The 27716-nt window shown below is 46.1% G+C and overlaps 2 protein-coding genes across 3 annotated transcripts; one reads left to right on the forward strand and one right to left on the reverse strand.

Moving 5' to 3' along the window:
* Positions 1 to 1498: 1498 nt before the first annotated feature.
* On the reverse strand, positions 1499 to 23084 carry LOC146699543 (SMAD family member 4-like). Of its 2 annotated transcripts, XM_085472522.1 has the most exons (12): positions 23024 to 23084; positions 19797 to 19992; positions 18943 to 19191; positions 15006 to 15180; positions 4695 to 4823; positions 4403 to 4618; positions 4193 to 4321; positions 4042 to 4095; positions 3544 to 3727; positions 3294 to 3462; positions 2510 to 2648; positions 1499 to 2227 (listed from the first exon to the last, which is right to left on the reverse strand). In XM_085472522.1, exons 2-12 carry the CDS (start codon positions 19890 to 19892, stop codon positions 2022 to 2024), a joined length of 1746 nt encoding a protein of 581 aa, XP_085328648.1. In that variant the 5' UTR covers positions 19893 to 19992; positions 23024 to 23084; the 3' UTR covers positions 1499 to 2021. The 2 variants fall into 2 exon arrangements, with proteins under 2 accessions (XP_085328648.1, XP_085328649.1); XM_085472523.1 differs by lacking the exon at positions 18943 to 19191.
* A 34-nt stretch (positions 23085 to 23118) lies between these two features.
* LOC146699544 (uncharacterized) lies at positions 23119 to 27460 on the forward strand. The gene is made up of 5 exons (XM_085472526.1): positions 23119 to 23183; positions 23267 to 23384; positions 23890 to 24064; positions 24185 to 24244; positions 26898 to 27460. Exons 1-5 carry the CDS (start codon positions 23119 to 23121, stop codon positions 27143 to 27145), a joined length of 666 nt encoding a protein of 221 aa, XP_085328652.1. The 3' UTR covers positions 27146 to 27460.
* The last annotated feature ends 256 nt before the right edge of the window (positions 27461 to 27716 follow it).

The following is a 27716-nucleotide window of genomic DNA, read 5'->3' on the forward strand; positions in this document are numbered from 1 at the left end:
GAGTCTACAGAGTAACAGGTGTGTCTGCAGAGAACAACAGTTGCCTTAAGGTGCTTTATGTTGTAAGGTAAAGACCCTTCAATGATACAGAGAAAACCCCCCATGAGCAAGCACATGGTGACAAGGGGAAGGAAAAACTCCCTTTTAACAGGAAGACTCCTCCAGCAGAACCAGGCTCAGGGAGGGGCGGCCAACAAGCTGCAGTCATTCACGCATCACTCTCTGTAACAGTTGGAAACTTTTTGTCCATCAGCATTTTCGGCACCGTTGCCATTTGGTTCCACCAACCCTGTGCGCTGGTCAGATTTGACTCTTTCAGCTCCTCCAGTCACATTTAGACTGGGACTCATACATGCCTGCAGGGGGCAGTGTTCGACCTCTGTGTGCTGCTGTTCTTTAGCATCTGACTTCCATTTCCTCACTGGGTGCTGCATGCATGTAAGTACGGGCATGTACAGGCGGCCATGTTTTCATTTTGGTTGGTTTTCTTCAACACGGATGTTCTGGATCTCATTGTGCATGTGTGTCGTGACAATAGAAGCTATTCTATTCTATTCATTTTGAGGTTTTAGGTCACTGTGAGCAGCATTCTGAGAACAGAGAGCAGATCTCTCTGCTGAATGCTCTGAGATTATGATGCAAATATGGTTAACTTCACTGCACTGTGTTGACCCGGTGTGCATGAGCAAACACAGATATGCATAAAACAGGAGCATGGAGACCTGATAGGCTGAGAACACGCGTGTGAGAGTGGCTGAGTGGGACTGAGGGTGTGCTGTGAGCTGAAGTCCTGCTGGCAGCACGAAGCACCTAAAACACTCAAAACCAGACAAAATGTCAGTGCAGTGTCTGAAAGAACCTCAGGGAACTCTGCATCTTTGAGGTACTCAGTTTGGACTTCTTTTAGAAAGCACATTTTGGGGGGGGGGGCTATGACTGAGTATCAGGGCCACATTAAGAAAACAATTATCACTGATCTGTGCAGATAACAGATGTTGTATCAGGACAAACTGTGAGGTCATACCTCACAATAGTTAAGGATGTGATTTGTGCTTCAGCTCACAGATGCAGGGTGGTGATCAGCGTGAGGACGCTGCAGAAGCTGCTCAGACGGGAAATCATGGAAGAGCGGATTTTTACAGCTGTGAGGTCATCGACGGCCTGGAACAGTAAGAGGACAGGTACAGGCTGATTGACTCGTTTCACTGATTGTGGCCTTTTTTATGGACCAAGCGTGGCCTGTTTTCTGTTACAGCTCCCTGCTGCACTACGTGGAGCAGCTCTCGTGCATGAAGTTCCTCGTTTGATCGTTTCCAGCGCAGATCTTTAATCATCCGGTCAGCTGAGACTGCAGAAGTCACCTGGATCAGTGATGAAACGTCCTGACGACTGGATGGACTTCCTGGGAGCGCCCTACCTGATCACTGCGTGTGGATGGAGAGGAGAGTGTTCCTCTGAAGTGTCTGAATGCAGAGTGAAAGACGAACAAAGACGAAGATCTTTATCCACCAGACTTTTAATTTGAAGAGACAGCTGATGATTCAGAGCTTTACACCCTTTCAGTATAAAAGCCTTTAAATGAGTTAAACGTGAGAAAAAAAGCAGACGACAGAATAAATAATGTGACCGTCAGGCGGAGCAGAAACGCAACGTAAACAGGATATGATGTCATCAAAGGAACAGGAATGGCTCTTTGGTCGACAATTAGCTAAAGGAACTAAAAACCGACAGAAGGAGGAAGATGACGATGACGAGGTTTTTTTGGTAATCAGCTGATTTCTGACATCAGGCTTAAAGGGTCAGTTCACCTGTTGAGGGGCGGAACTAATAAACTGCAGGCCAGCGTGGATGCTCGAGCAGACGCCAAGCTCGCGTGAACTGACCCTTTAACGAGTCACGCTGGTTTCCACAGAAACGAACTTAAATGACAGCAGAGACAAGACGCTGCGATTGGCTGATTGTCTGAAACCCGTGTGAACCGACCCCTGCTGTGGTGCGTTTGTGGGCAGAGCGCGGAGGTCCTAGAGTGCGTGCTCTCGCGGCGGCAGCATGTGCAGCACCTGGTCGAGCAGCTGCAGCGCTCGGTGCAGGTGCACCTCCAGCCAGCAGGGGGTGTCCTTGATGCTCTGCCGTGGGTAGTCACACCCCCACCCTTTGACGAAGCTCAGCCGCACGATGCACAGCCTGCGGAGGTCGTCCACGCCCAGACCGGCCGCTGAGCGCACACCTGCGGGAGGAAGCACAGGTGAGACACAGAAACTAAAACATGTGAAATTAAAACCACGAGGCTTACACCGAGGGCCGAGGCCGCCCACCGTAAAAAGGAAGTGAAATAACATTAAATGCATGAAAAAGCAGGAAGTCGCACTGAGGCCCAAAAATGTCCAACGCGAATCTGACTCGATTCACTCTGCAGGTAAGTCTTTTAAGCCCTGCGTCTGGTTCATGTTATAATTTATTGACACCTGTGCCTGTCTGTCACTGGCTGTGTTGGGCAGGTGATACTCACTGACAGCAGGCGCGATTCCTCCCACACTGTTCGGACCGGGAATTGCACCGACCACCGCGGCTGCCTGAGTCTCCACAGCTGCCTGAGCCGCTGCCGCCTGCTGCTGCATCTGCCGGTGACACTGCCGCAGGTCGAACACCTGAACACAGACGGGTGAGACAGGCAGACGGGTGAGGCACGCAGACGGGTGAGACAGGCAGACGGGTGAGGCACGCAGACGGGTGAGACAGGTACACGGGTGAGACACCGGGTTGGCTGTAGCTCAGGTGGTAGAGGTGGTCATTCGATGCCAGTCTGCATGCCAAATATCCTTGGGGAAGAACCTACCGCACGTTTCTCTGTGATGGATCCATCCAGGTGTAAATGTGCGTGAACATGGTGGGCAAAAACGGCCACATACTGAACACGCCATAATGAGCTAGGGTTAACAAAGAGCAAAACTGCCAGCAGAGCCAAAACCACCTGATAGAAACCGTAGCCAATTCACACTTTTATGTCCAATCATGCACAAATCTATGTCCTATAAAACTGTCAACAAGCTGCTGAAGAAGTTACAACAAAGCTGTCCAAGTATCGAGAAACACGGCCCAAACAAACCTCTCAGAGAAACTCGGATCTCTTCACAAATCAAGAATATCAAATCTGTAAAAGGAAGATGGACTCGCTGCTTTACTTCCTGCGATCCCCAAACATGTCTTTGTCTGTCTGTTTTACGTCTGTTTGGACCTTAGTGAATCCGAGCCCGTCTGGGCTCAGATGGTCATTCGCGGCGTCTACCGCTCACCTTGATGTATGCTCCAGGGTAGATCTTATGAACGCCATCGCCTGGTGCTCTGCCCGCCTCCCGGTCCAGATAGAAACTCTGGACAAACACAGAGTGGTCGCTAAGGCAACGCATCCAGATGTCACCCTCCCCCCGACACTCCAGCTGAACCCCCCGGCCGATGTGGAGCCTGCAGGGCAACAACATCAGCAACATTAAATACTAACACTGCAATAATTCTCATGGTGCCACCCACTAAACGACCGCTCACCTGGCGCGGTGGCTGGCGGCTGTACGGTGGACATTGCTCAGCTGTCCCAAACAGAATCGATCTCCTCCCGAAGGATCCACGTACCCGTCCACGGTCACCAGGGGACAGCTGGACTGGACCTTAAACATCTCACCAACCTGAACGTCCAGCTCAAAGTAGGAGATGGAGCACCAGAACTCTGGACCTGAGGATCGAGACACAGATCAGGACATGGCGGACCTGCTCCCCAAACATCCTGACAAACTGGAGACAAAAGTGCTTCTCAACCTTTTATTACCTGAGCTTTTACTTCTGTAAGTGAGGACATCTTTGTTTCAGGGAATTCAGACAGATAGGTGTGAGTATCAGGGCACTTTATTTTTACATTAACATTTTTTGGACCTGCTTCACTAAGAAGGGACATTTTGTATTTTGGGGACGTCGGCCACTATGTTTTGAATCTTTATTAATAAAGTGAGGTCAGAGTGAGGGGGCGGGGTTTGTGGACAGGTGTGGTACCTGGGTGGTTGGATACTGGCTGTGGATACGGAGCGGTGCTGTGATGCTGTGACCCTGCAGAAACAAACACAGACCCAGTACTCAGCAATAATGCAGTACTCGCAGTACTACGGTACTGAATAGAGCAGTAACATTTAACATGCTGTCTTACAGAAGTGAGTGTTGGGGGCGTGGTGTTGTTGATGATGATGAGGATGATGATGCAATGGTGGATGTGGCTGGTTGCCCCGCCCACTATGCGCAGAGGTGTAGGGGGCAGGGCTGTTACCTGCCCAGTTGGCTGTGGAGACACACAGGACACTCATTATACTACAGAAGTAGTACTAAGCACAGGTAGTACATAGTACTTAGGGTACAGTACCAGGTTTGTGGGGGCCACTGTACTCTGGGCTCTGCTGATGTGGGGAGGCTGGGGTCGGGGGATGGGGGGGCTGGGGAGTGTGAGGTGGATTTGAGTGAGGCGGTGAAGCCTGGCCGCCGTGGTTAGGAGGCGGAGCGATCTGAAGGAGGCCAGGTCCGTCCAAACCGCCGCCGACCCCCCTGGCAGTCAGAGCTGCGGGCACCATGGAGCTGCTGCCTGCAGGAAACACGACTGTGTTACAACAGCGTCACGGCGTCTCGCACGCGCTGACAGCAAGGAGCAGCACACTGACCTGGGGGAGACAAAGGCATGCTGGGATACATGCCGACAGGCCGTGGGTGGCCATAGGGGTTGGTGTGGGGGGGCAGGTCGATCTGCAGACACTCCTGCATGAACTCCTCTTTTATGAGAGACTGAGGACCTGTCAAAGCAGACATTACAAACATTTAGACTGTACCCCAGGTTTGACGTTTGTACCCCAGTCACTCAACTGTAGCAATCCGAGTCCTGGTGATGACTGTTTGCCCCTGTTAAAGACTGTTAGCCCCTGTTGATGACTGTCAGCTCCTATTGATGACTGTCAGCTCCTGTTAATGACTGTCAGCTCCTGTTAATGACTGTCAGCTCCTGTTAATGACTGATAGCCCCTGTTGATGACTGTTAGCCCCTGTTAATGACTGTTAGCTCCTGTTGATGACTGTTAGCTCCTGTTGATGACTGTTAGCCCCTGTTGTTGACTGTCAGCCCCTGTTGTTGACTGTCAGCGCCTATTGATGACCGTCAGCTCCTGTTGATGACTGTCAGCTCCTGTTAATGACTGTCAGCTCCTGTTAATGACTGTCAGCTCCTGTTAATGACTGATAGCCCCTGTTGATGACTGTTAGCCCCTGTTAATGACTGTTAGCTCCTGTTGATGACTGTTAGCTCCTGTTGATGACTGTCAGCCCCTGTTGTTGACTGTCAGCGCCTATTGATGACCGTCAGCTCCTGTTGATGACTGTTAGCCCGTGTTAATGACTGTTAGCTCCTATTGATGACCGTCAGCTCCTGTTGATGACTGTTAGCCCGTGTTAATGACTGTTAGCTCCTGTTGATGACCGTTAGCTCCTGTTGATGACTGTTAGCTCCTGTTGATGACTGTTAGCTCCTGTTAATGACTGTCAGCTCCTATTGATGACCGTCAGCTCCTGTTGATGACTGTTAGCCCGTGTTAATGACTGTTAGCCCCTGTTGTTGACTGTCAGCTCCTATTGATGACCGTCAGCTCCTGTTGATGACTGTTAGCCCCTGTTGTTGACTGTTAGCCCCTGTTGTTGACTGTCAGCTCCTATTGATGACCGTCAGCTCCTGTTGATGACTGTTAGCCCGTGTTAATGACTGTTAGCCCCTGTTGTTGACTGTCAGCTCCTATTGATGACCGTCAGCTCCTGTTGATGACTGTTAGCCCCTGTTAATGACTGTTAGCTCCTGTTGATGACTGTTAGCCCCTGTTAATGACTGTCAGCTCCTATTGATGACCGTCAGCTCCTGTAGATGACTGTCAGCCCCTGTTAATGACTGTTAGCCCCTGTTAATGACCGTCAGCTCCTGTTGATGACTGTTAGCCCCTGTTAATGACTGTTAGCTCCTGTTGCTGACCGTTAGCTCCTGTTAATGACTGTTAACTCTTGTTAATGACTGTTAGTAATACTTTATTTGAAGTGGCTGTTCGTCGCAGGACACGGACGCTTGGTGAATAAACTCTCATACAGTCTGAGAATGTAGTTAAACTGTTTATCAGAGGGAAAGTATGATTTTAGGACACTGGAGCCTGACATTAGTTTGCCATGATGTTAGCTTACAACAAGCTGTTGTTTAGCTATCTGGAGACGGCAGGTCTAAACTGCTGAAAATAATTATCTGTGACAATATCGGGAATAAATAAGCATGTTTATGCACATTTTCAAGAGTTAGAGCCCTGACTTCAGTTCAGGAGATGAAGCTGGAGGTCAGGAGGAAGAAGATGAGTGTTTGTTAAGATGGCGGTGGCGTTGTCTCTTTCTTTATCTTTGGTGAAGAGGCCCTGTTCACTGAAGAGAAAACACTAGTATCAGCCTTCATATTTTGAGTCTGAACACATAAGAAGTCCTATGACTTCTTCCCTCGTCTGCCTACATATGCAGCTGTCTGTAGCCACATGTTTAACACACCATTAGTCGGACGCACGCTCCTCTGTTGTTTTAATACTTTAATTATACGTTTATAAGAATGCTTCAGGTGGTTGGAAGACATAATTACCCACTAATGTACATGTATTTCTGAGTACAGTATCCTTTTCACCTGTTTGCAATATTAGGGGCGTGGCCTCTTTGACTGACAGGTGGATGGTGACACAGGCAACTGTAGCTTCTAACTGTCTGTTAGCTTCACCTGATCTGGACCCAATGACTGTAGAAAACATGGACAACGTGACAGCACCTCCTCCCATTCTACAAAAATGAAGCCAAAATATCCCGCCTCTGGAAGCTGCCATCTTGCCAGAGTCTGCGCAGTAGGGACTTAAGGTGGAGCGACTGTGTTACGCTCCCGCCGACACACCTGCTGGACGTGACCGCAAACACGCCCCCTACACTTTTTACGTAGCCCGGCTGCTCCAGTTTATTTGCTGATGGGTTTACCGCGACTGACGACTTGTTTAATTAAGGTAAATACAACCATGTCACTGTTATGAAAAAGACACATAGATTAGCAAGGCGCTAGATTAGCCGCTAGAATACGCAATGTGTTTGAGGCTTGTTGTTAGCTAGTTAGCGATGCTACACATCCGTTACTCTAATAGTCTGTATTATTGAATGATTCAGCACTGCTTAGGTTTTGTTATCCATTTTTAGACAGTGATGAGATCATCTGCACACTCTACAGAAGCCCAGAGTTACTGTTAATATCAAAAATATAATGCTGTCCTTTGAGATTTTAACATAAAACTGTGAGTGTAATGGATCTAAAACTGTTTAAATCTTCAGAGCCATCTACTACGGTGGCCCCTAGAGACAAAGCACGTACAAACTCCAAAACACTTGCAAACTCCAAAACACATGCAAATTCCAAAACACATGCAAACTAAAAAACACTTGCAAACTAAAAAGCACATGCAAACTCCAAAACACGTACAAACTCCAAAACGCTTGCAAAATCCAAAACACTTGCAAACTAAAAAACACTTGCAAACTAAAAAGCACATGCAAACTCCAAAACACGTACAAACTCCAAAACACTTGCAAAATCCAAAACACTTGCAAACTCAAAAACACAACGGAAGTGCTCCAGGACGCTAGGGGCAGTGTTGAGCTCTATTTGCAAAATAAACGGCAAGTTTGTCTGTATGGGACGGTCTAGTCTCTGTCGCGCTTCCCAGGTTGCCTAGCAACCATGATACTAACCGCTGGAAACGTGTCATACAACTTGGTTTGACAGAAATGAGGGAGAACATATTTTGTTCATTTGTTTGTTTCTACAAGAGCTTTGTGTGATTTGATAAGTATCTGAGGCTGAGACCACAGGACAGTAAAACAGGATTTTTGGGCTTCATTTCTGTACTGAACAGTTATTTAAGATTAGTTAGTAAATAAGAATTAGCTAATGTTGTTCATGAGACTAAAGTCATATCACTTTGGTAATGTAAATATAATATGGCCAATATTATAGTTATTATATTAATCATTATTAGCTATTACAGCAGTGAACATGAACTCTGTGTCAAATACTGAGCCTCAGTACAGATTCAAGTTGCAGTTATGTCTTATCACCTTAAATCTTCACTCAAAGACAAGTATCTTTGACAGTGTATATATAGGTGTATCATATATCAGAGACAAATGTTGTTACTTCAGTATGTTGCCATTACTAAATTTGGCTCATTGCTTACATATATTTATAAAAAGAAAATGTACAAGCTGTGATAACTGTTTCTGATAGAATGAAGGGTAGACTGATATATGAAATATTCCTTTATTGGGTGAGAAAATCAGACCATGTCATAACTGCTTTAAGTCATACAGAATAGATATCAGAGCCTTAAACAGGCTGGCTTCTGCTAAATGGGTCAAACTGGGCAGAAAGTCTACAAACACATATGTTAGGGAAAATATTCTAAAACACTTCTTCAGTAAAGACTCAGAGAAGAAAAACACACAGAACTTCTTGCTAGCAAGGGCAGCCTCCAGACTGAGACTCGCACTAAGAAACTGCCCCAATCTTTATTTATACTTCAGTAGGTGTGTGTGTGTGTGTGTGTGTGTGTGTGTGTGTGTGTGTGTGTGTCCTGCTGATCAAAGGGTCATGAGAGCACAAAAGGTACATCCTTGGTCAAGAAAGGGGGTAGTCTCCCCCACCCTAGATAACATGGTGAGGAAGTCCAGCAGTTCATCTATATGTAAAGAAGCACTTAAACTAAAACAGACATAGCTACGTTAATCCTGCCGTAAAACAATAAAACAAGGTATGAGCTCTCATGCTCCCAGACGTGGGGGTGCATTCCTGGGATGCACCCCAAGCCTGCAGCCTGTTAGAGATCACACACAATTAATTATATGCCTCTAAGTATACATGGTTGAATATTTCCTAATACAAATAACTACATGCAGTATTCTACCATATGCAAACTTATATCACTAAAAGATTATACTGACTACTAAATACAATTTTCCATTGACAACATAACATCCTTATAGAATATGATGTAACACTATAGATCAACTTACCTCAGAATATATAAAGCATATAAACAATTACAGCAATATGATGCAACAAACACAGCAGTGCTACTAATCCAAAATACTCAAAGCTTCATAGAACTGGAACAAACATTTACTTTTAGCTCCATTCTGCTGCAGATACATACTTTAGGTTTCTGAACATTAAACTTGTTGCTGCCTTTCATAGTGTGTAACTTGAAGGCCCTGAGTACTCTGAGTACTTTCTCCCACACTGGAAACACTGGGATGATCACATTATTTGAACATTACCTAATAAGACTGATTCAGCACAGACAGTTATGTTAAACTTTCCTAGCAGTCCTTCACAAACAGGGAACAGTCTGTCTATTCTCTCCATCTGTCAGCTGCTGCTGGCTCTTCCTCCTCCTCTTCCTCACACACTGCTGAGTTTGTCCTGGTGGATCATCAGGGGTGCAAAGCCTCACAGATGATGTGCAGCAGTGGGTCCCTCAGTCTGTCCTCACTCTGGACACTTGCAGTCGTCACACATGGAAATCAAATGTGTGATAAGCTGCAGGATTCAAACACAAGTGTAACTTATAAACACATGTTCATACTTTTATTCCACAATCAGAGAGAAAGAAACAGAGAGAGAGTGCAGGACAGACAGACAGGTGACAGTCTCAGGTGTACACACTGCTACACAACAGCACCAGAGAAGCAGGATTTAGTGTTTGTGTTATTACGAGTGTAAACAAGAAGAGTTCCAGATGGTGCAGTGGACACATGTGTGACTGCTGTGATTAAAGCATCTTTCTTTCAGCTTAACGAGTGAACCGTCAGCTCGTTCAAACACACGTTAAAGTCCGTTTGGCTCGACACCACCGAACAGAGGCAGCAATATAACACAGCTCACATTAACAGTGCAGTGAATCCTGCTTGTGCCGTGATGTTCAGGAAACCGAGCAGCATCACTGACTTTCAGCTTGTTGTGTTTGTGGATATATGACTGACTTTAATTATCCACAAAATCATCACAATCTCTGTAAGATTAAGGTCGACTATATATATATTTATTAAAGTAAAGGCTTTAAAACCAAGTTAATTCTGAAAGTACAAACATCGCTAATGTCAACTTTCCCGACATGTGGCCAACAATAATGGTTTCATGTTCTTCATTAAAAAAATATTTGCGCATAAATAAGTGACATAATATTCAGTACTTACTTCTGAAAGTTTACTCTTCCTCTGCTCCGCTTCCACTGTTTTTTTTTCGGCAAAATTATCCACACCACCACCGCACTATGAAGTCTGGGATATGTTGGGCCATGAAGGCTACACCGACCCATCCTTAAAATTCAGGGAAATTAAGGACGCATTTCAGGGCCGCATTTCGGGCAGCCTTTGAATTCGGAAAGCCTTCTCTTGTCGCTGTGAGGTAATCGGCCTTAAAATGCGGCCTTTAAGGCTGCAAACCCCAAATCCGGTCATTGGTACTTCCTGGCTTGTGTAGTTACTAGGTAACAAAAGCTCAACACTGCCCCTAGTGTCCTGGAGCACTTCCATTGTGTTTTTGAGTTTGCAAGTGTTTTGGAGTTTGTACGTGTTTTGGAGTTTGTACGTGTTTTGGAGTTTGCATGTGTTTTGGAGTTTGTACGTGTTTTGGAGTTTGTACGTGTTTTTTAGTTTGCAAGTGTTTTGGAGTTTGTACGTGTTTTTTAGTTTACAAGTGTTTTGGAGTTTGCAAGTGTTTTGGAGTTTGCAAGTGTTTTGGAGTTTGTACGTTTTTTTTAGTTTGCAAGTGTTTTGGAGTTTGTACGTGTTTTGGAGTTTGCATGTGTTTTGGAGTTTGTACGTGTTTTTTAGTTTGCAAGTGTTTTGGAGTTTGTACGTGTTTTGGAGTTTGCATGTGTTTTGGAGTTTGTACGTGTTTTGGAGTTTGCATGTGTTTTGGAGTTTGTACGTGTTTTGGAGTTTGCATGTGTTTTGGAGTTTGTACGTGTTTTGGAGTTTGCAAGTGTTTTGGAGTTTGTACGTGTTTTGGAGTTTGCAAGTGTTTTGGATTTTGCAAGTGTTTTGGAGTTTGCAAGTGTTTTGGAGTTTGTACGTGTTTTTTAGTTTGCATGTGTTTTGGAGTTTGTACGTGTTTTTTAGTTTGCAAGTGTTTTGGAGTTTGTACGTGTTTTGGAGTTTGCATGTGTTTTGGAGTTTGTACGTGTTTTTTAGTTTGCAAGTGTTTTGGAGTTTGCATGTGTTTTGGAGTTTGCAAGTGTTTTTTAGTTTGCAAGTGTTTTGGAGTTTGTACGTGTTTTGGAGTTTGCATGTGTTTTGGAGTTTGTACGTGTTTTGGAGTTTGTACGTGTTTTGGAGTTTGTACGTGTTTTGGAGTTTGTACGTGTTTTGGAGTTTGCATGTGTTTTGGAGTTTGTACGTGTTTTGGAGTTTGCAAGTGTTTTGGAGTTGGTACGTGTTTTGGAGTTTGCATGTGTTTTGGAGTTTGTACGTGTTTTTTAGTTTGCAAGTGTTTTGGAGTTTGTACGTGTTTTGGAGTTTGCATGTGTTTTGGAGTTTGTACGTGTTTTGGAGTTTGCATGTGTTTTGGAGTTTGTACGTGTTTTGGAGTTTGCATGTGTTTTGGAGTTTGTACGTGTTTTGGAGTTTGCATGTGTTTTGGAGTTTGTACGTGTTTTTGAGTTTGCAAGTGTTTTGGATTTTGCAAGTGTTTTGGAGTTTGCATGTGTTTTTTAGTTTGTACGTGTTTTGGAGTTTGTACGTGTTTTGGAGTTTGCATGTGTTTTGGAGTTTGTACGTGTTTTGGAGTTTGCAAGTGTTTTGGAGTTTGTACGTGTTTTTGAGTTTGCAAGTGTTTTGGATTTTGCAAGTGTTTTGGAGTTTGCATGTGTTTTTTAGTTTGTACGTGTTTTGGAGTTTGTAAGTGTTTTGGAGTTTGCAAGTGTTTTGGAGTTTGTACGTGTTTTGGAGTTTGCAAGTGTTTTGGATTTTGCAAGTGTTTTGGAGTTTGCATGTGTTTTTTAGTTTGTACGTGTTTTGGAGTTTGTACGTGTTTTGGAGTTTGTACGTGTTTTTGAGTTTGCAAGTGTTTTGGATTTTGCAAGTGTTTTGGAGTTTGTACGTGTTTTTGAGTTTGCAAGTGTTTTGGAGTTTGCATGTGTTTTGGAGTTTGTACGTGTTTTTGAGTTTGCAAGTGTTTTGGATTTTGCAAGTGTTTTGGAGTTTGTACGTGTTTTTGAGTTTGCAAGTGTTTTGGAGTTTGCATGTGTTTTGGAGTTTGTACGTGTTTTTGAGTTTGCAAGTGTTTTGGAGTTTGCATGTGTTTTTTAGTTTGTACGTGTTTTGGAGTTTGTACGTGTTTTGGAGTTTGTACGTGTTTTTGAGTTTGCAAGTGTTTTGGAGTTTGCATGTGTTTTGGAGTTTGTACGTGTTTTTGAGTTTGCAAGTGTTTTGGAGTTTGCATGTGTTTTTTAGTTTGTACGTGTTTTGGAGTTTGTACGTGTTTTGGAGTTTGTACGTGTTTTTGAGTTTGCAAGTGTTTTGGATTTTGCAAGTGTTTTGGAGTTTGCATGTGTTTTTTAGTTTGTACTGTTTTGGAGTTTGCATGTGTTTTTTAGTTTGCAAGTGTTTTGGAGTTTGTACGTACGTAGGCCCGCCCCAGGAGATGGATACACCCAGCATTTCATCAACACTGTGATGAGACCTTTGGTTTGTGTAATGTTATAAATAGTCAGATACTCCCAAGAGGCTCCGGGCTTAATATTTAAAAATATATGATCCTCTCTGGTTACTTGGGTATGAATAACTATGTTATTTACCATAAAGTGATTCACACTATCTGCAAAAAACTGTGAAAGAATTCCAGATCACCAGTTTGTAGTTTAACATACAAGTGACGACCTTTGACCTTCATCAGGTTTTATTTAATTGTGTCAGAGAAACTCAAACGTGCTCTTCATGCAGCTGAGTACATCAAGTGTTTAAACTGGAAGCTGTGCAGGTCTGAGATCAGCAGCTTTATGAAACATCAAACTGAGGTCCTGTTAATGCTGATATACAGTGACACAGTTACATGAGCGATTAATCCTTTTGTTTTTTGTCTTTAACTTTATCAATAAAGCTGCAGCTTTGACTACAGCACGTGTGGCACTTTAACCTTTGCACTGTTTTCATCAGTTCATTTTGCAGTTAACATGTGAACATGTTGGATGATCTGTGCTGTCACTGGGTGGTGCTGAGGTCTGAATCTGAGGGCAGCTCCTGTAATCACAAAGAGATCAGAATCATCACAAACTGAATTATAAAGTTTATCACTTAAATCTGAAATAAAGCTGATCCTTCTGTCCTCACACTCAGGATCTGAAGCTCTTCTCTTACATTTTTTTCACTTCTACAGTTTAATCCATAGTTACTTATTAATGAGGAGTTACTGAAGCACAAGCTTAAAAAAAATAAAAATAAAATGGTGTTATTGTCTTTACACATGTGGAGACTGAAAACATGCTGTTGCTTGGACATATTTAATAATCAGCTCTGCACAGGAGCTGAAGCAGGATGCAGCCTGTTGCTTTTACAGTAAAATACTTGTAATAAAAGTACAGTAACAGTAATTAGTGACTGAGCAGCCCGGGGCGTTTCTCTTGATTTCTTCAGTCGGTGTAAATTCATTCACCTGCACAGATTAGCTAAACGAACCCTGACAGCCGAGTCCTCATCTTAGCTAGCTAGGTCTCAGGAGCTAGCTAAGGACGGTAGTTACGGATTAGCTGACAAACACGTTTAACTTACCGAAAAAGTGCAGCGGGGCCTCGGGTCCTTCTGTCGGGTAGTCCAGTTTACTGAAGAACACCTCAGGCTGTCAGGTTAAAACACTCGGTCGTGTTTTCGAAGCGTAAACGCTGGCCCTCCTCTCAGAGCTTACGCTCTATCTTCTATTCCCGAACAGAGATACGCAAGTTTCTCCGTGACTGCAGCTGCCAGTCAAAGCTGTTATGATGACGTTTCACCCCAATTTAACATCACCACGGTAGGAATTAGAATCAGACTTATGGGAGAGGAGACCCCTTGGACATCAATCAGCATGATGAGAACTATTGATAACAAAGGAAAGAATCTTTGGGAAAAAATTATCTGAGGAGAATAAATTTATTTAGTCCCATCCGCTAACATGGAGGAGGCGGGGTTTATGACCTATACTGCAGCCAGACACCAGGGGGCGAAAGAGACGTTTTGGCTTCATTTTTGGGGAGCTGTCGCGTCATCCATGTTTTCTACAGTCATTGTTCTGGACATTTCAACTGTGTTTGTGCTGTTGGAGCCTTTTGGAGAATTTAATGACATCATCTGACCAATAACATGGCTGCTGTGAAGTTACCATAGTAACAGACCGAGAAGAAGGTGGAGCGAGTTCGATGAGAGAAATTGGATGGTTTTGATTGGATGTTAGTTAATTAACTGGCATTTCTGTGTGTGTGTGTCTGTTTCTGTCTCTGTGTGTGTGTCTGTGTGGGCTCCAGAGTGTCTTCGGAAATAGAAACGGTCACCACGGTGTTTAGTCTGACTTCTGCTCAGACACGAGGGCAGATAACAGAGACGCTCCAAAACCTTCAGAGCCCAACAGGAGCGACCACACACACACACACACACACACACACACAGAAACACACACACAGAGACAGAAACAGACACACACACAGACACACAGAAACACACACACAGAGACAGAAACAGACACACACACAGACACAGAAACACACATACAGACACACACAGTGTTTAAAGCTGTGACCGTGTTTCCATCAAAGCAGCAAAGACACCTAAAACCAAACGCTGCTGCAGCCCGATGACTCACGGCCCAATCAGACCAATCACAGAGGGCAGCAGGTGTGCAGGGTTACCTGTGGCGGGGGACGCTACCCTCTCGTAGTGGTAGGGGTTCACACACACGCTGTCGTACTTCAGGTCGAAGGCAAACTGACAGAACTTGACGTGCTTCAGCTCGTTCTTGTGGAGGTCTGGCCACCGCCACAGGCGGGCGTAGATCACATGAGGGAAGCCTTTTCTACCCGCTACCTGCACAGGTGAGACAGACAGTCAGCGAGGAAACATGTAAGCTTAAATAAACTCTGTGACAGCAGACTGAGTCATGCTGAGCACAAACACTGTGCGTGTGTGTCAGGTGATTATGCCAAACCACAAGCATGACATCACGTCTGACCTCAGCCTCAGAACGCTGCAAAAAGTTCAGGTCAGACATAATAATAATGGATTGCATTTATATAGCGCTTTTCAAGGCACCCAAAGCGCTTTACAATGCCACTATTCATTCACTCTCACATTCACACACTGGTGGAGGCTACAGGTGTAGCCACAGCTGCCCTGGGGCAGATTGATAGAAGCGAGGCTGCCATATCGCGCCATCGGCCCCTCTGGCCATCACCAGTAGGCGGTAGGGTAAAGTGTCTTGCCCAAGGACACAACGACCAGGACAGAGAGCCCGGGGATCGAACCGGCGACCTTCCGGTTACAGATACGCTTCCCAACCCCCTGAGCCACGGTCGCCCCAGTGAGATCCCAACACAGAGCCAACATAGCTCCAGCCTGCAGGGGGCGTTTCTCTGTATTCTGTCCCCAGCTGAGTGTGGGCACACCTGAATGTCCTATTTCAGACAAACATTAGCTGCAGTTCACCTAGGGGGCGCTGTGAGATCAAAGTGAGCGGAGCTAAACAGAGACTTTGGATTTTAGTGTCCATGAATCCAGCCTGGATAAAAGCACTCTTCCTCCTTCAGTTCCTCTCAGTGAAGCTAATTCTGACCATAAAACACTAGCATGCTGCTAACGCTTGCTGATTGTGCTGCTAAGGTTTTAGGACAGGTGCCTGTTTCCACAGTTAAAGCCCAGCAGGAGCTCCAGGTGTGCAGGACAGGAGCAGCGGGGTGAAGGCGACGCTGTCAGGAGGCTGCTCGCTTCACGCCCCAAACCAAAATGGAGGACGCTGTAAAGCACCTCGCAGTGCTGTGACGTCTCTAACAAAAAGCGTTTACTGCAGGAGAAAACCTGTGAAACGTCTAAAGGTGGAACCATTTCTGCTGAGCTCGACAGCGCCCCCTATGGAGCAGGAAGTCCACAGAGAGGCGGGTCCCGAGTATTTAGAAGTTGTTCGATAAAACGTTTGATGATGAATGTTGCTGTGTGTTAACCGGGTCCCTTAATTGTAGGAAAACCCTAATGAGGATGTTTATTCTCACCGATGCGTTCACTAAACAAACTTTAAACTCAGAAAATCCCCGCAGGCTGTAAACGTCTCAAAGCCACAGGTTTGTGAATGTGCTGCTTTAAATCTGATGGACGAGGTCTGTTCTGTGTGCACAGGTGAAGGGCAGGGATAAGACTGCAGACAAAACAATCTCACACACACACGCTGCAAAAAATGTCCTCATAAACCTGCTCAAAGGGCCAGGTCCCCACACTGAACGTAAACTGAAACAGCACTTTCTTTTAAATCACCTTTTATCCACATTTTGAACGACCGCCTGCTCGTTCAGACTCTCCTCGTGTCTTTACTCTGTTTCTTAAACTTTAAGTGTTAAGTTCAAACTAATGTTTGTTCCTGTTTTCTGGGTTTTTTCCAAAGGTGTCGCCGTGTTCACCTCTCTGAGCTATGAGAAGCAGGCATGCTGCAAAAACAACATCCAAACCCCAAAACAAGCAAACAGCAACACAGAAAGATTTTAGCAAAACTTTCCAAAGATACCAAATATACCAGGGTTTGTTTGTTTGATCTGGAGAGCTTTCACATGATGACACATTCAGAAGGAACGTCTCCGGTTTGTTCCTGACTACGAAAAGTGAAAACACAAACTGCTCATCAGAGAAGAAACACACATCGCACTTTTCCTTCAAATACGAACACGTTAAAGACCGAGTTGGACATCATTTAGAAACATAACTGACGAGGTGACGGAGAATCAGGGGTTTACACGGAGGCCCGGGTAGAAAAATCACCAAACAAAAAGCACAAGAAAATTATAAAAGGACATCTTATTGTTATTCATGCAAATCTACGACTGAAAGGGAGAAATTCAAGAAAAAAATCAGATAAAGTCAAATATCTGAGGAAAAGATTGTGACATAAATATGTGAGATATTACACTAACACTGCTTATAATTCAAAACTAAGACAAAAATAGATTAAAAAATTCAGACGCAAAAGGTTTGATTTCAAAATCCAAAACTAAACCAATCAAATAACAAAACTATAGGATGACGAAAACGTCGACTCGCTGAACTAAAACTATGAGACAAGAAGTAAAAGTTTCATGTTTAAGACAAGAGTGAGAGCGAAACACTGACTGAAACATTTACACTCTGACACATGAAGCTGGGATTTTAACCTCTAAAAGGTAAACCTGTTAGAGCAAAACTAGGAAACGAGGAGAAAAGAACTCAAAGAGCCGACAGAAACCAAACAGAAACAGAAATATTTGATGTAAAAGTCAAGACAAAGCTCTGCTTTTGGCCACAGGCTGAGCTTCTCGATTTTTTAATGGGAGACAAAATCATCTCGTCCTCTCTGGGTCAATGTCTGCAGCAGCACGTCATTTCTTACAGTGTGGAAACTCTGCGGTATGAAATCCACCAGAGTCCCAGACGAGTCCACATTCCCGTCCTCTGCATGCTTACACACACACACACACACACACACACACACACGACCCTGAACCCAAACCTGAGCCCTGAAACCGGCTCTGAAGCGAGGGCCACAAACGGGTCCTGAGTCTAACAAGGTGCTCACAAAGACAGCTGTACACACACACACACACACACACACACACACACACCAGACTGTCTGGCTTAAGTTAACCCGGCCCCTTTCCTGTGTTTCAGACAAAACAAGCCAGCCTGCCCTTCCTCCTCCTCCTCCTGCTGCTGTTTGGATGTGAGACCTGCGACGTTCTGCAGGATCCTGCAGTCACACCGACGCTGTAACGTGGTTCTAACCGCTTCCGTTTTATTGGTTATGCCTTCGAGGTTTGATCTCTCGGGTCTTCCTCGCTCACATGCCGACCCTCAGACTGAAACGGCGTCAGCTCAGGCCCACCGCCCTCGCACAGGCACGCGCTCCAGAGCTCGCTCATCAGGCGACGCTGCGGCGAATGGAGGCTGAGGTTTAATGAAGCAGCGCTCCGTGACAGGAGCCTGCTACAGGTGTGCGGCTCACCTGTGTGCCCCGCCCAGCCCTGCATCCTTAAAGCATATTCCCACCAACCTGAACTTATCACAGAAACATTTTAACAGCAGCATACACAGGATGACGGAGTGGGGATGGAGACAATGTCCTCAGGTGAACCACGTCTCCTTTTACGGTTCGTGGGGTGGGGACGTTTTGGTTTAAAGGGTCTGTGAATGTTTCAGAAGTTCCTGAGAAGGTGTCGCATGTTTTAGTGGGACTGTGGGGGGAGGGGTGCGCTGTGGGCCGGATCAGCTGTTCCTGGTGTGAACCTGCTCAGCAGACTGAGGTGTGCTCTGTCCTCTGGTCTCATAATTACTGAGAGACTGGGGGACACACCCAGGCTGCTGCTCACAGCTCCATCATCATCATCATCATTATTATTATATCAGCGGTGAGGAGCTCCTGGAGCGCCGACAGAGGACACAGGAAGGACAGGATCAGGTGCAGACCAGGTGAGGGGCGGAGCCTGAAGACTTTAAAGACTTTTTCTTTGAAGTCCTGTTATCTTTCTAACTCTGTCAGAATAAAATAAGGTGACTACTTCCTCTCTGAGCCTCAAGCCTTCCTGTGGGCCCTCTGTCGGGTTTTCACCGCCGTACCTGCAGCCGGCCGTCCAGCGTCCTCTGGATGGTGACACACTTGCTGGGGTGCACGCCGTTGGTGGTGACGGCGGTGATGAGCGAGTCCAGTTCGTCCTTCTTCTCCTTCAGCTTTTTCACCAGACTCTCGATGGCGCGCTTGGCAAAGCCCTCGTTCTCGCCGCCCTGCCGGTGGCACATCAGACTGTGGACGATGCTGAGGCAAGCGTCTGCGCTGCTGGGGGCGGGGCCGAGCACCGACATGGTCACCTGATAAAGTAAAACAGAATCTGCTCAGACGGCTCAACAATCAGATCCATAAAAAGACTTCCCCGGACAGATCTATGTGGGTGGGGCTTGTGTGCCCTCGGTGACATCACACAGACCCGTGATAAACGCTGAGGTCGTTGTCAGGTTTCACGTGAACCCACCAGCCAGAGGAACAGGAAATACATGACAGGAACACACAGACAGGTGGGACGCTCAGGTGTGCCCGTGGGCCAGGAACAGATCCTATAGCTGATCCACAGGTGACCTCATACGGTCCCTGAGCACAGATACAGAGCAGGGGCTGATATTGATCGTATTGTCAGTGATCAGAAGTACTCCTGTCCCCCCACACACGTCACTTCCCTCTGAGACAGACAGAGAGGTGAGGAGGAGACAGGATCACCACACATGCACATCCTCGTCTCACTACTGATTGCTTTCATTTTTTCATCAAACTGTAAGCAACATGACGTCGTGACCGTGGCTCTATGACGTCATCAGATGCTGACGATGCCTGACGCTCACTGGCTGACCCGACTGCTGCATCAACAGTTGTTCACAGAAGAATTACAAAAGCTCTCAGCGGGCTCCTGCGGCGCACTCACCGGGCTCGGCGCTCTCCGCTCGGCTATGATCCGCTGCCGGGTCCGTGAGGCCGGAGGTTCGTCCGTCGGAGCGTCCGCTTGCGACTCCGTCTGCATCCAGACTGTCTGCACGCTCACCGGGGGGAGGAGGAGGTGGGGGCTATGTCATGCTCCCCCGACGGCCAGACATAACAGGAAGTCTGGCGACCTCTGGGGCCTTCCAAAATAAGAGCACAGAGACAAAACTGAGCGTTGTTAAGATGTGGAGCGTTTACCTGCGGTTTACCTGTTTGTGCTTCCTGCCTGCACACCTGCCACCTGTCATCGATGTCACTGTAATGTTGCCTGTGTGCGTTGTCTGAGTTCACTGCACAGTCAATTTAAGTTTTATACAATGATAATTACAGTTTGCCTTATTTTTCTGCCTGGTTTGATTTTTGTTCTTTTTAAAATTTATGTTATTTTATTTTTCATGTTATTGAAAAGTGGCTATTCGGTTATTCACCTGTAATCGTGCTTTCGCTGTCTAGTTTTAGTTATTTGTCCCGTTCTAAAGTTTTCCTTTCTTTTAGTTGACCTAGTTTTACTTCATTGTGAACCTAAATTCATTCTCACGTCACAAAGAAAAGCATCAAATCTCGTTAGGGCAAGCTTACTCATTAAGGGTTAAAAACGATTAAAATGATTAACAGAAATATATTAACACTTATTAGAGATGTTTCCTGGGTTAAAGAAACGTTTTAAAACTCAACTCAACTAAAATATTTCCAAAATGCAGCTTCAAAAACTCTCCTTTCACTCATTTTCCCGCATCAGTTACTGCTGCTTTTATTTTGTGATACTGCCGGAAACACGCTTTGCCTTGTCAGAAAGTTTGTGCGCGTGACTTCAGCCGTGAGAGAGCCAATCACAGCCCTCCTGTGTGTGTGTGTGTGTCTGTGTGTGTGTGTTTGGCGCCATCTGGTGGCGAAAGTCGAGGAAACACATTTCTCGTGTTTGACAGAAACATTGAAGCTGCAGAATAAAAACAGCTGACCTTTATGATGAAACAAAAAGGGACAGAGTGACATTTGTCTGCACTCAGGCCCTACAATAAATAAAGACACAAAAACAAGAGTGTGTTCCTCTAAAACTCTGCAGCTGCTGCACACACTCTTTCACAATAAAACGTCCTCTTCCTCTTTCAGGCCAACTCTTGGCTTTCCGACCGTCTGCCATGGAAACCTCTGCGGTTTCAGTCCCAGACTGACTGGTCCTGCACCGAGGACGGCAGCTCTGTCAAGCTCCCACAGGGAGAACGCCCTCACCGAGCAGGCCGAGGCCTCCAGTCTGTGGACGTCTTTGGGGACCAGCATCCACAACTGAAGCCATGAGCGGTCAGTGATGCCGCTTTAATAGAAAACCAAAGTCCCAGCCTCAAATGTCTCATATTTTCTAATGTTTTATTTATATAGTAAAAAGAAAAAAGAATATGAAGGCAATTTTGAAAAACCCACCCCACCCACCAAGCCTGATGTTTTACTCATGACCACCTTTCCAGTCTTTAATTTAATTAGGATGTTTGTTTTTAACCTTTGATTTGTAGATTTTTCTTTAACTGTGTTTTCTCCTTTAAACCACGACTCGATGTTTTGGTTCACACGTAGAAATATCTGGATGACTCGCTCACCTTCAAACCACATGAAGAGAATCTCGTAAAAACACTGAAGTTAATACTGCGATTTTATTTTCAAAATAAGTCGCGTTTTTCATGAATACAAAGAAGCAGTTTGTTGCTGCAACGTTTTTATCTGTGCTGGAGACAGATAGAAATGTCTATTCTATATATGAATGCTTCGTGTTGATACTGTGTGTCGTGCTTCTCTGAGGTTCATCACTAACAGTAAATCTCAGACTCACCACTGAGAGTTCTACGGCCTGCTTTGGCCATTAGGAGGAACTCTCATTTATACAGTTTTACATATAAGGCAATAATCGGATTGCTGCCTTCATATGTTCCCTGCTTGCAGTGAAACATGCTGGTCGTATCCTCTTCGTCCGCCTGAACTGAACTTGGCAAAAGAGATTTTGACCATAGCCCCCTCGGCTTGGAACGGACTGCAGGAAACGACTCTCATCAAGTGGTTTGAAATCTAAACTAAGAATCCTTGAGGCCAAGTCCACAACATGCAACTGTTTCAATTAGTTTGTCATTTTAACTGAATTTTATTGAATTATATTATTTTTTTGTAAATGTTATTTATTTTTGCATGCGTGTTTTTGCTGCCTGAGTTTAACTGAGTAATTTTTGTAAATGTGAGACACTTGCTGTTGCCTGTCGTCGCCAGGTCTCCCTTGAAAAATAGGTTTTTAATCTCAATGGGATCTTCCTGGTTAAACAAAATAATAATAATTATTGGCAGAAATCGCCTTCGGAACTGCTGGAGCCTTAAAGTTCTGCCTGCGGATCAAACATGTTTCTACACACATTCACCTGTGTGGGCTTCTGTGTTTGTGAGTCTGACACAGGTGTGTGTGCTGCTGACTTATAGATGTGAACTTGACCCCAGAGCGGGCCGTTAGCTGCGGTTAACCCGGACAGAGCGTGACTTTAACGGCGGTTTGGCCTCTACATTTAGCGGCTGAGCTGTGAGAGAAACACCAGGTGCTGTTGCTCGCCTCACCGGAGCTCACCTAAAACCTGTGGAGAGGAATTAGCTGATCTGTAAAAACTAAACTTTGTAAAACTAATGCTAACAACAGCTTGTGGGTTAGCATTGCGCTTAATTAGCACGAGTGTTAGCAAGCGGAGGTGACCTTACAGTTAGTAACAGGTGTGTCTGTTTTAAGCCGTGAGCTTCTCCCGGTAGGACGTTCAGATACAGGTAAGCGTGGGTGACGTATTATAACTGAACAGGTGAACTGTGGAAGCTAACGTTAGCTGTGAGCGCTGCTTTTTTTGCGCGGACACAAAATGGCGGGCCAGCGCCGCTTTAGCACAGAGCGAAATTGGAAATTTCCGTGTTACCTGCGGAAACTGAGAGCGCTCACAGACTGTGTTGAACACCACGAGGCCACTGAGGCCTCCTCTTAAATTCGGCTGACCTTTGAACCACGAAGCGAGATTAATTAAATTTTTATCTGCGTTTCCGGCTCAAAGACGGGAGATATCTGTGTGAGTTAAACAGCTGTGTAAATGAACAGGGTCGCGTGTGGGCTCTTTGAAGAATGCCGATATGAAGGCAGACATCAAGAAGTGGCAGTTTTACCGGAGCTGCTGCTTTTTCCGCTTTCCGTGCTGAATGAAGCTTTTTATCCTTTTGAATCAGGCGGCAGGTGAACAGGGTCCGGCATCCAGAGGCAGATGGAGTCATCAGAGCCAGGTTCGTTTCGCCCCAGAGGAACATCGACGGTGTCCCTGCACGAGCGGTGAGTTACCATGACTTCCTGCGTCCTGCAAAGTTAAAGGTCAGGCACACTGTGCTGACGTTCCCTCCTCTCTCTGCCGGCAGCTTCTCCAGAGTCCTGGTGGAACAGCAGACCTGCTCCAGGTTGCATCAGAGGGCATCCGCTGCCCTGCCCGTGGTCCTGCTGATGAAGTCAGCTCCCTTATCGCTGCTTCTTCCACAGGTGAGTCCCAGAGGGGTCACAGGTCACCTGTGAAGAAGGGCGGCCCAGGTGTTCATCGGAGGACCACCGGCCTGCTCGTCTGACACGCTGCAGCCGCCACGTGGAGTTGAAAATAGTGAAACCATCCCTGGCGCGATGGGGTCGTGAGGTGTTTGTGGGACCAAACCAGTGTGAGGTTTTGTTCGACATCCTCGTGAAATCAAACGACAGCGAGTCTGAAACTCTGTCGCAATCTTCTTCCCTCTTTGGTATAAACATGGGCGGGGTTAATGATGCATTTGGTGCAGAATTCCATGGCAACCTGTACTGGATAGTTACGATAAAGTCATTTTTGCCATCGTACGTGAAAAACCCGCGGTGCATCGAGTGCATTCGTTATATCGCCCACACGGGTCACCGCTGCGTCATCATAAGGGTTCTCAGCATGTGCACACTCGTCCGATTTTACAAGTGGATGGCGAGCTACTGCACCGTAAAAGCGAGCTGCTGTGTCTCTGTGTTGCAGGCTGCCGGGAGCTCTGAGAGGGCGGAGCATCGTCACCTGAGGAGGAAGAGGAGCGTCTGGACTCGACTCGGCTGGCAGCGGGTAACTCGCCGCCCGTCAGCCTCTGCGCATCAAGGCTTCTGGAGCTTCATGAACAAATACAGGTGGAGAGCGCGGGTCACCTCCACCTGCAGGCGTGAGTATCTGAAACACGGCGCGCAGTGGGCGGGGCAGCAGTGTGTGGCCTTCTTCGCTAGACTGAAGCTGCAGTAGAATTCTCACCTGTGCTCCACCTGTGCGTGCGTTTCCTCTGCAGGAGCAGTAGGTCTGAGCGGTCGACTCGGGAGGCGGAGCCAGCTGAGACCGCTGACCTCAGGTGAGTTTCTCAGCACAGCTTCATGCTGAGCTGTGGAGAAAAGGTTGGTGCGATTTGGCCTGTTAGGCGGGGTTAGGAGAGCTGCGCTCTGATTCGTGCATCTGATGGCACAGCTACTGTCTGCCAGTTAAATTCAAAGACGTTTAAATACAGCTGGAGGGCTGACCGCCAGGGGGGCGTGTCCCAGTAGCTCGACTAAGCTGACCCCTACTGAGTCAGAGCTTTGAAATCTCCCCTCCTCAAAGGTTAAATGTTTAGAGGTCAAAGGCCCTTTGCCAGAGGCTAACGGTTGCTCTGGTGCACTGGCTGTGTCCCAATTCAGGGTCTGCAGCCTTGACGGTGCTCAAGCACCACTAAGAAGTGCGAGGCCTGTGAAATGCAACCATGACACCAACTGCTGGAAGCATTTCAGACAGCTTTATTTGAAAGAAAGAAAGGAGAAAATCTTTTGTTCATGTGTTTGTTTTTACATGAGCTGTGTTTGATTAGCTGAGTATCTGAGACCACGGGACTGAAACATGATTGTTGGGCTTCATTCCTGTGCTGAACAGTCATTTAAGATTAGCTAGAAAATAACAATGAGCTGATGTTGTTCATGAGACTAAAGTCATCTCACTGTGGTAATTAAATATAATATGGCCAATATTATAGTTATTATTATATTATGATTCATTACAGCAGTGAGCTTGAACTCTACTTTGAGTAAAGATTCAAGTTGCAGTTATTTACATTTCCAATCACCTTAAATCTTCACTCAAAGACAGTCAAGCATGACAGTCAGGGGTCCTTTTGTCCCTCTGTGGGGGGAAACTCCCACTAGGTTTATATCTGGGACTCTCCGCCATTTGACCTTAGAACTGAAGAAGCTTCTCGGATGAGAGGTGAAACGTCTTCAAGCAACTCAAAGAAGTCCAGACGCTTTTCTTTGCAAGCTCCTTAGACTACGATGACCTGGATGACTGAGAACCTTCACAGACACACGTTAAAGTCCGTTTGGCTCGACACCACCGAACAGAGGCAGCAATATAACATAGCTAACATTAACAGTGCAGTGAATCCTGCTTGTGCCGTGATGTTCAGGGGTCCGTTCTTCGTACCTCGCTTACTACATCCAAGACCAAATCATCGCGCTAACCGTGAGCTCGCTAATCCGGTTCTCCGAACACACTTGTTGTTGACGATCAGTACAGCTGGATGAAGTAATGTGACATCACTGGGTGTCGTAAAAGGGGCTACGCATCGATAGTAGAAACATTGATCGGCAACCCTCTGATTGGTCGGCGAAAATGTCGAAGGAGCGCGCTCAGTATTTTTCGGCAGCAGAGCAAGAACTCTTGAGTGAGGGATTTCAGGAGTTTCAGAGTTTAATTAAAATGCAAGGGAACACTGCAAAGGCTGCAGAAGCAAGGAGAGAGGGCTGGCAGGAAGTTGCTGACAAATCAAACTCGTAAGTGATTTAATAATAACAATAATAATGGAGTGGATTTATATAGCGCTTTTCAAGGCACCCAAAGTGCTTTACAATGCCACTATTCATTCACTCTCACATTCACACACTGGTGGAGGCAGCTACAGGTGTAGCCACAGCTGCCCTGCGGCAGACTGACAGAAGCCAGGCTGCCATATCGCGCCATCGGCCCCTCTGGCCAACACCAGTAGGCGGTAGGGTAGATTTATTATATTACACTATATTATCCAATATTGGATAATATAGTGACTTATAATACAGACTGATAATACAGGACTGCAAACCGAGCAGCATCACTGACTTTCAGCTTGTTGTGTTTGTGGATATATGACCGACTTTAATTATCCATAAAATCATCACATTCTCTGTCAGATTAAGCTCAGCTATTGAACGGCGCATATTTAAAGGCTTTAAAACCAAGTTAGTACAAACGTCGCTAATGTCACATAACTCTGCCGACATGTGACCAACAGTCATGTTTTAATGTTCTTCGTTATTAAACATTCGCACATAAATAAGTGACATCATATTCAGTACTTACTTAAAGTTTACTCTTCAGCTGCTCCGCTTCCGCCGTGTTTTCCGGCAAAATTATCCACACCCACTGCTGCGCTATGCATTCTGGGATATGTTGGGCCACGAAGTCTACACCGCCACAGCCTTAAAATTCAGGGAAATGAAGGACGCATTTGAGGGCCGCATTTGGAGCAGCCTTTGAATTGGGACAGCCTTCGTTGTGCCGCTGTGACGTAATCGGCCTTAAAATGCGGCCTTTAAGGCTGCAGACCCTGAATCGGGACACCGCCTCTATGGCTGGAGCTCGGGGTTACCTGTACCTAGTACAGAGGGGGAGGGGCTTCCACAGAACATTGCATGGTTATATTTACAGGCTCATGACTTTGTTCTGGCTTGGCTTTGACACCCAACAGGAAATGACCATGCGGGCCTTTATCCGCCCAGGAGGGAGGGGCCGAATGAGGGAGGGGCCTAAAGGGTCAGATAATAAAGAGATGAAGAAACTTCACGGTGTCTCTCAGGACACAAACGCACAAGAACCAACAGCAGGAAAACTAAAAGTGAATCATGTCTCCATGGAAACAAACCAAAGAGGGAGTGGCATTACATTGCTGACCTTTGACCTGCTGACTCCTGTTTGTGTAAATCTATCAATTTTATTTCTGGCAGGACGAAGACGGCGCGGGGTAAAGCTGCGGATAGGCGGGGCCACCATTTCAAAGGGGCGTGGTGGCAGCAGAAAGGTGGTGCCAACGAAGAAGCAGCTGGACGCTGAGCTGGACGACTACATGTCCATGTCCCGGAGCCGACTGGACAAACAGCTGGACGACTACATGTCCACCTCCCGGAGCCGATTGGACGCCGAGCTGGACGAGTACATGTCGATGGCGGGACAGCCGCAGCCGCTGTGGGACTGAAACTGTGACGGGCGGGACCAAAGGTTTGTCCTTACTTTGGAACCGCCTCTCCAAGTGTACACGAGTTTTATTTGGTGACTGAAGGCCGCAGCTCTCAGGCTGCTGATTGGCTCCTGCTCTCAGGTGCATTAAGCATTTCTTTGTTTTCAAACCAGAGCGTTCAGTTTTCTGTTGGTTTGTATGTGTTCCTGAAGTGGTTGTGTGTCCTTCACTGACCCTCTGTGTGTTGGAATTTTTAATGGGTCGTTTGTAATTCTGAAGTTTTTGTTCCCAACATTTAAAAGAATAAAAGACGTTTGTTCGCTCTTGTCTGTACGCCTTCGCCGAGTCCTCAGAGCAGTTCATCGATGTGTCTGTCCTCTCGGCCAATCATCATCTCTCCAGAGACGAGGCATCGGCGACCGTTCGGTCACGAGCTGCACGTGTGCACTTCAGGTTACAAATCCACTTTGAGCTCCAAAAACCAAAATGCAGAAGCGGCGTCGACGAGGCCGCGAGCTGGGCGCCACTCCTCACTGAGCTCAGGTCAGCTGATGAGGAGTCGCCCCTGCTGGTAGGTTTGAAGTGCTTC

This window comes from Copadichromis virginalis, linkage group LG11 (genome assembly GCF_057382275.1).
Source record: "Copadichromis virginalis isolate Kocher_CV1m ecotype Utaka linkage group LG11, C_Virginalis_male_GT1.1, whole genome shotgun sequence".
In the NCBI taxonomy this organism is placed as follows: domain Eukaryota; kingdom Metazoa; phylum Chordata; class Actinopteri; order Cichliformes; family Cichlidae; genus Copadichromis; species Copadichromis virginalis.

Coding starts and splice junctions, on each gene's coding strand:
- LOC146699544 (XM_085472526.1), top strand. CDS start 23,119: ATGGAGTCATCAGAGCCAGGTTCGTTTCGCCCCAGAGGAACATCGACG. Junction 23,385..23,889: donor TATCGCTGCTTCTTCCACAG/GTGAGTCCCAGA, acceptor TCTGTGTTGCAG/GCTGCCGGGAGCTCTGAGAG. Junction 24,065..24,184: donor GGTCACCTCCACCTGCAGGC/GTGAGTATCTGA, acceptor TTTCCTCTGCAG/GAGCAGTAGGTCTGAGCGGT.
- LOC146699543 (XM_085472522.1), bottom strand. CDS start 19,892: ATGCAGACGGAGTCGCAAGCGGACGCTCCGACGGACGAACCTCCGGCC. Junction 15,181..18,942: donor CGCTGGACGGCCGGCTGCAG/GTACGGCGGTGA, acceptor TCACCTGTGCAG/GTAGCGGGTAGAAAAGGCTT. Junction 4,096..4,192: donor CGCCCCCAACACTCACTTCT/GTAAGACAGCAT, acceptor TTGTTTCTGCAG/GGTCACAGCATCACAGCACC.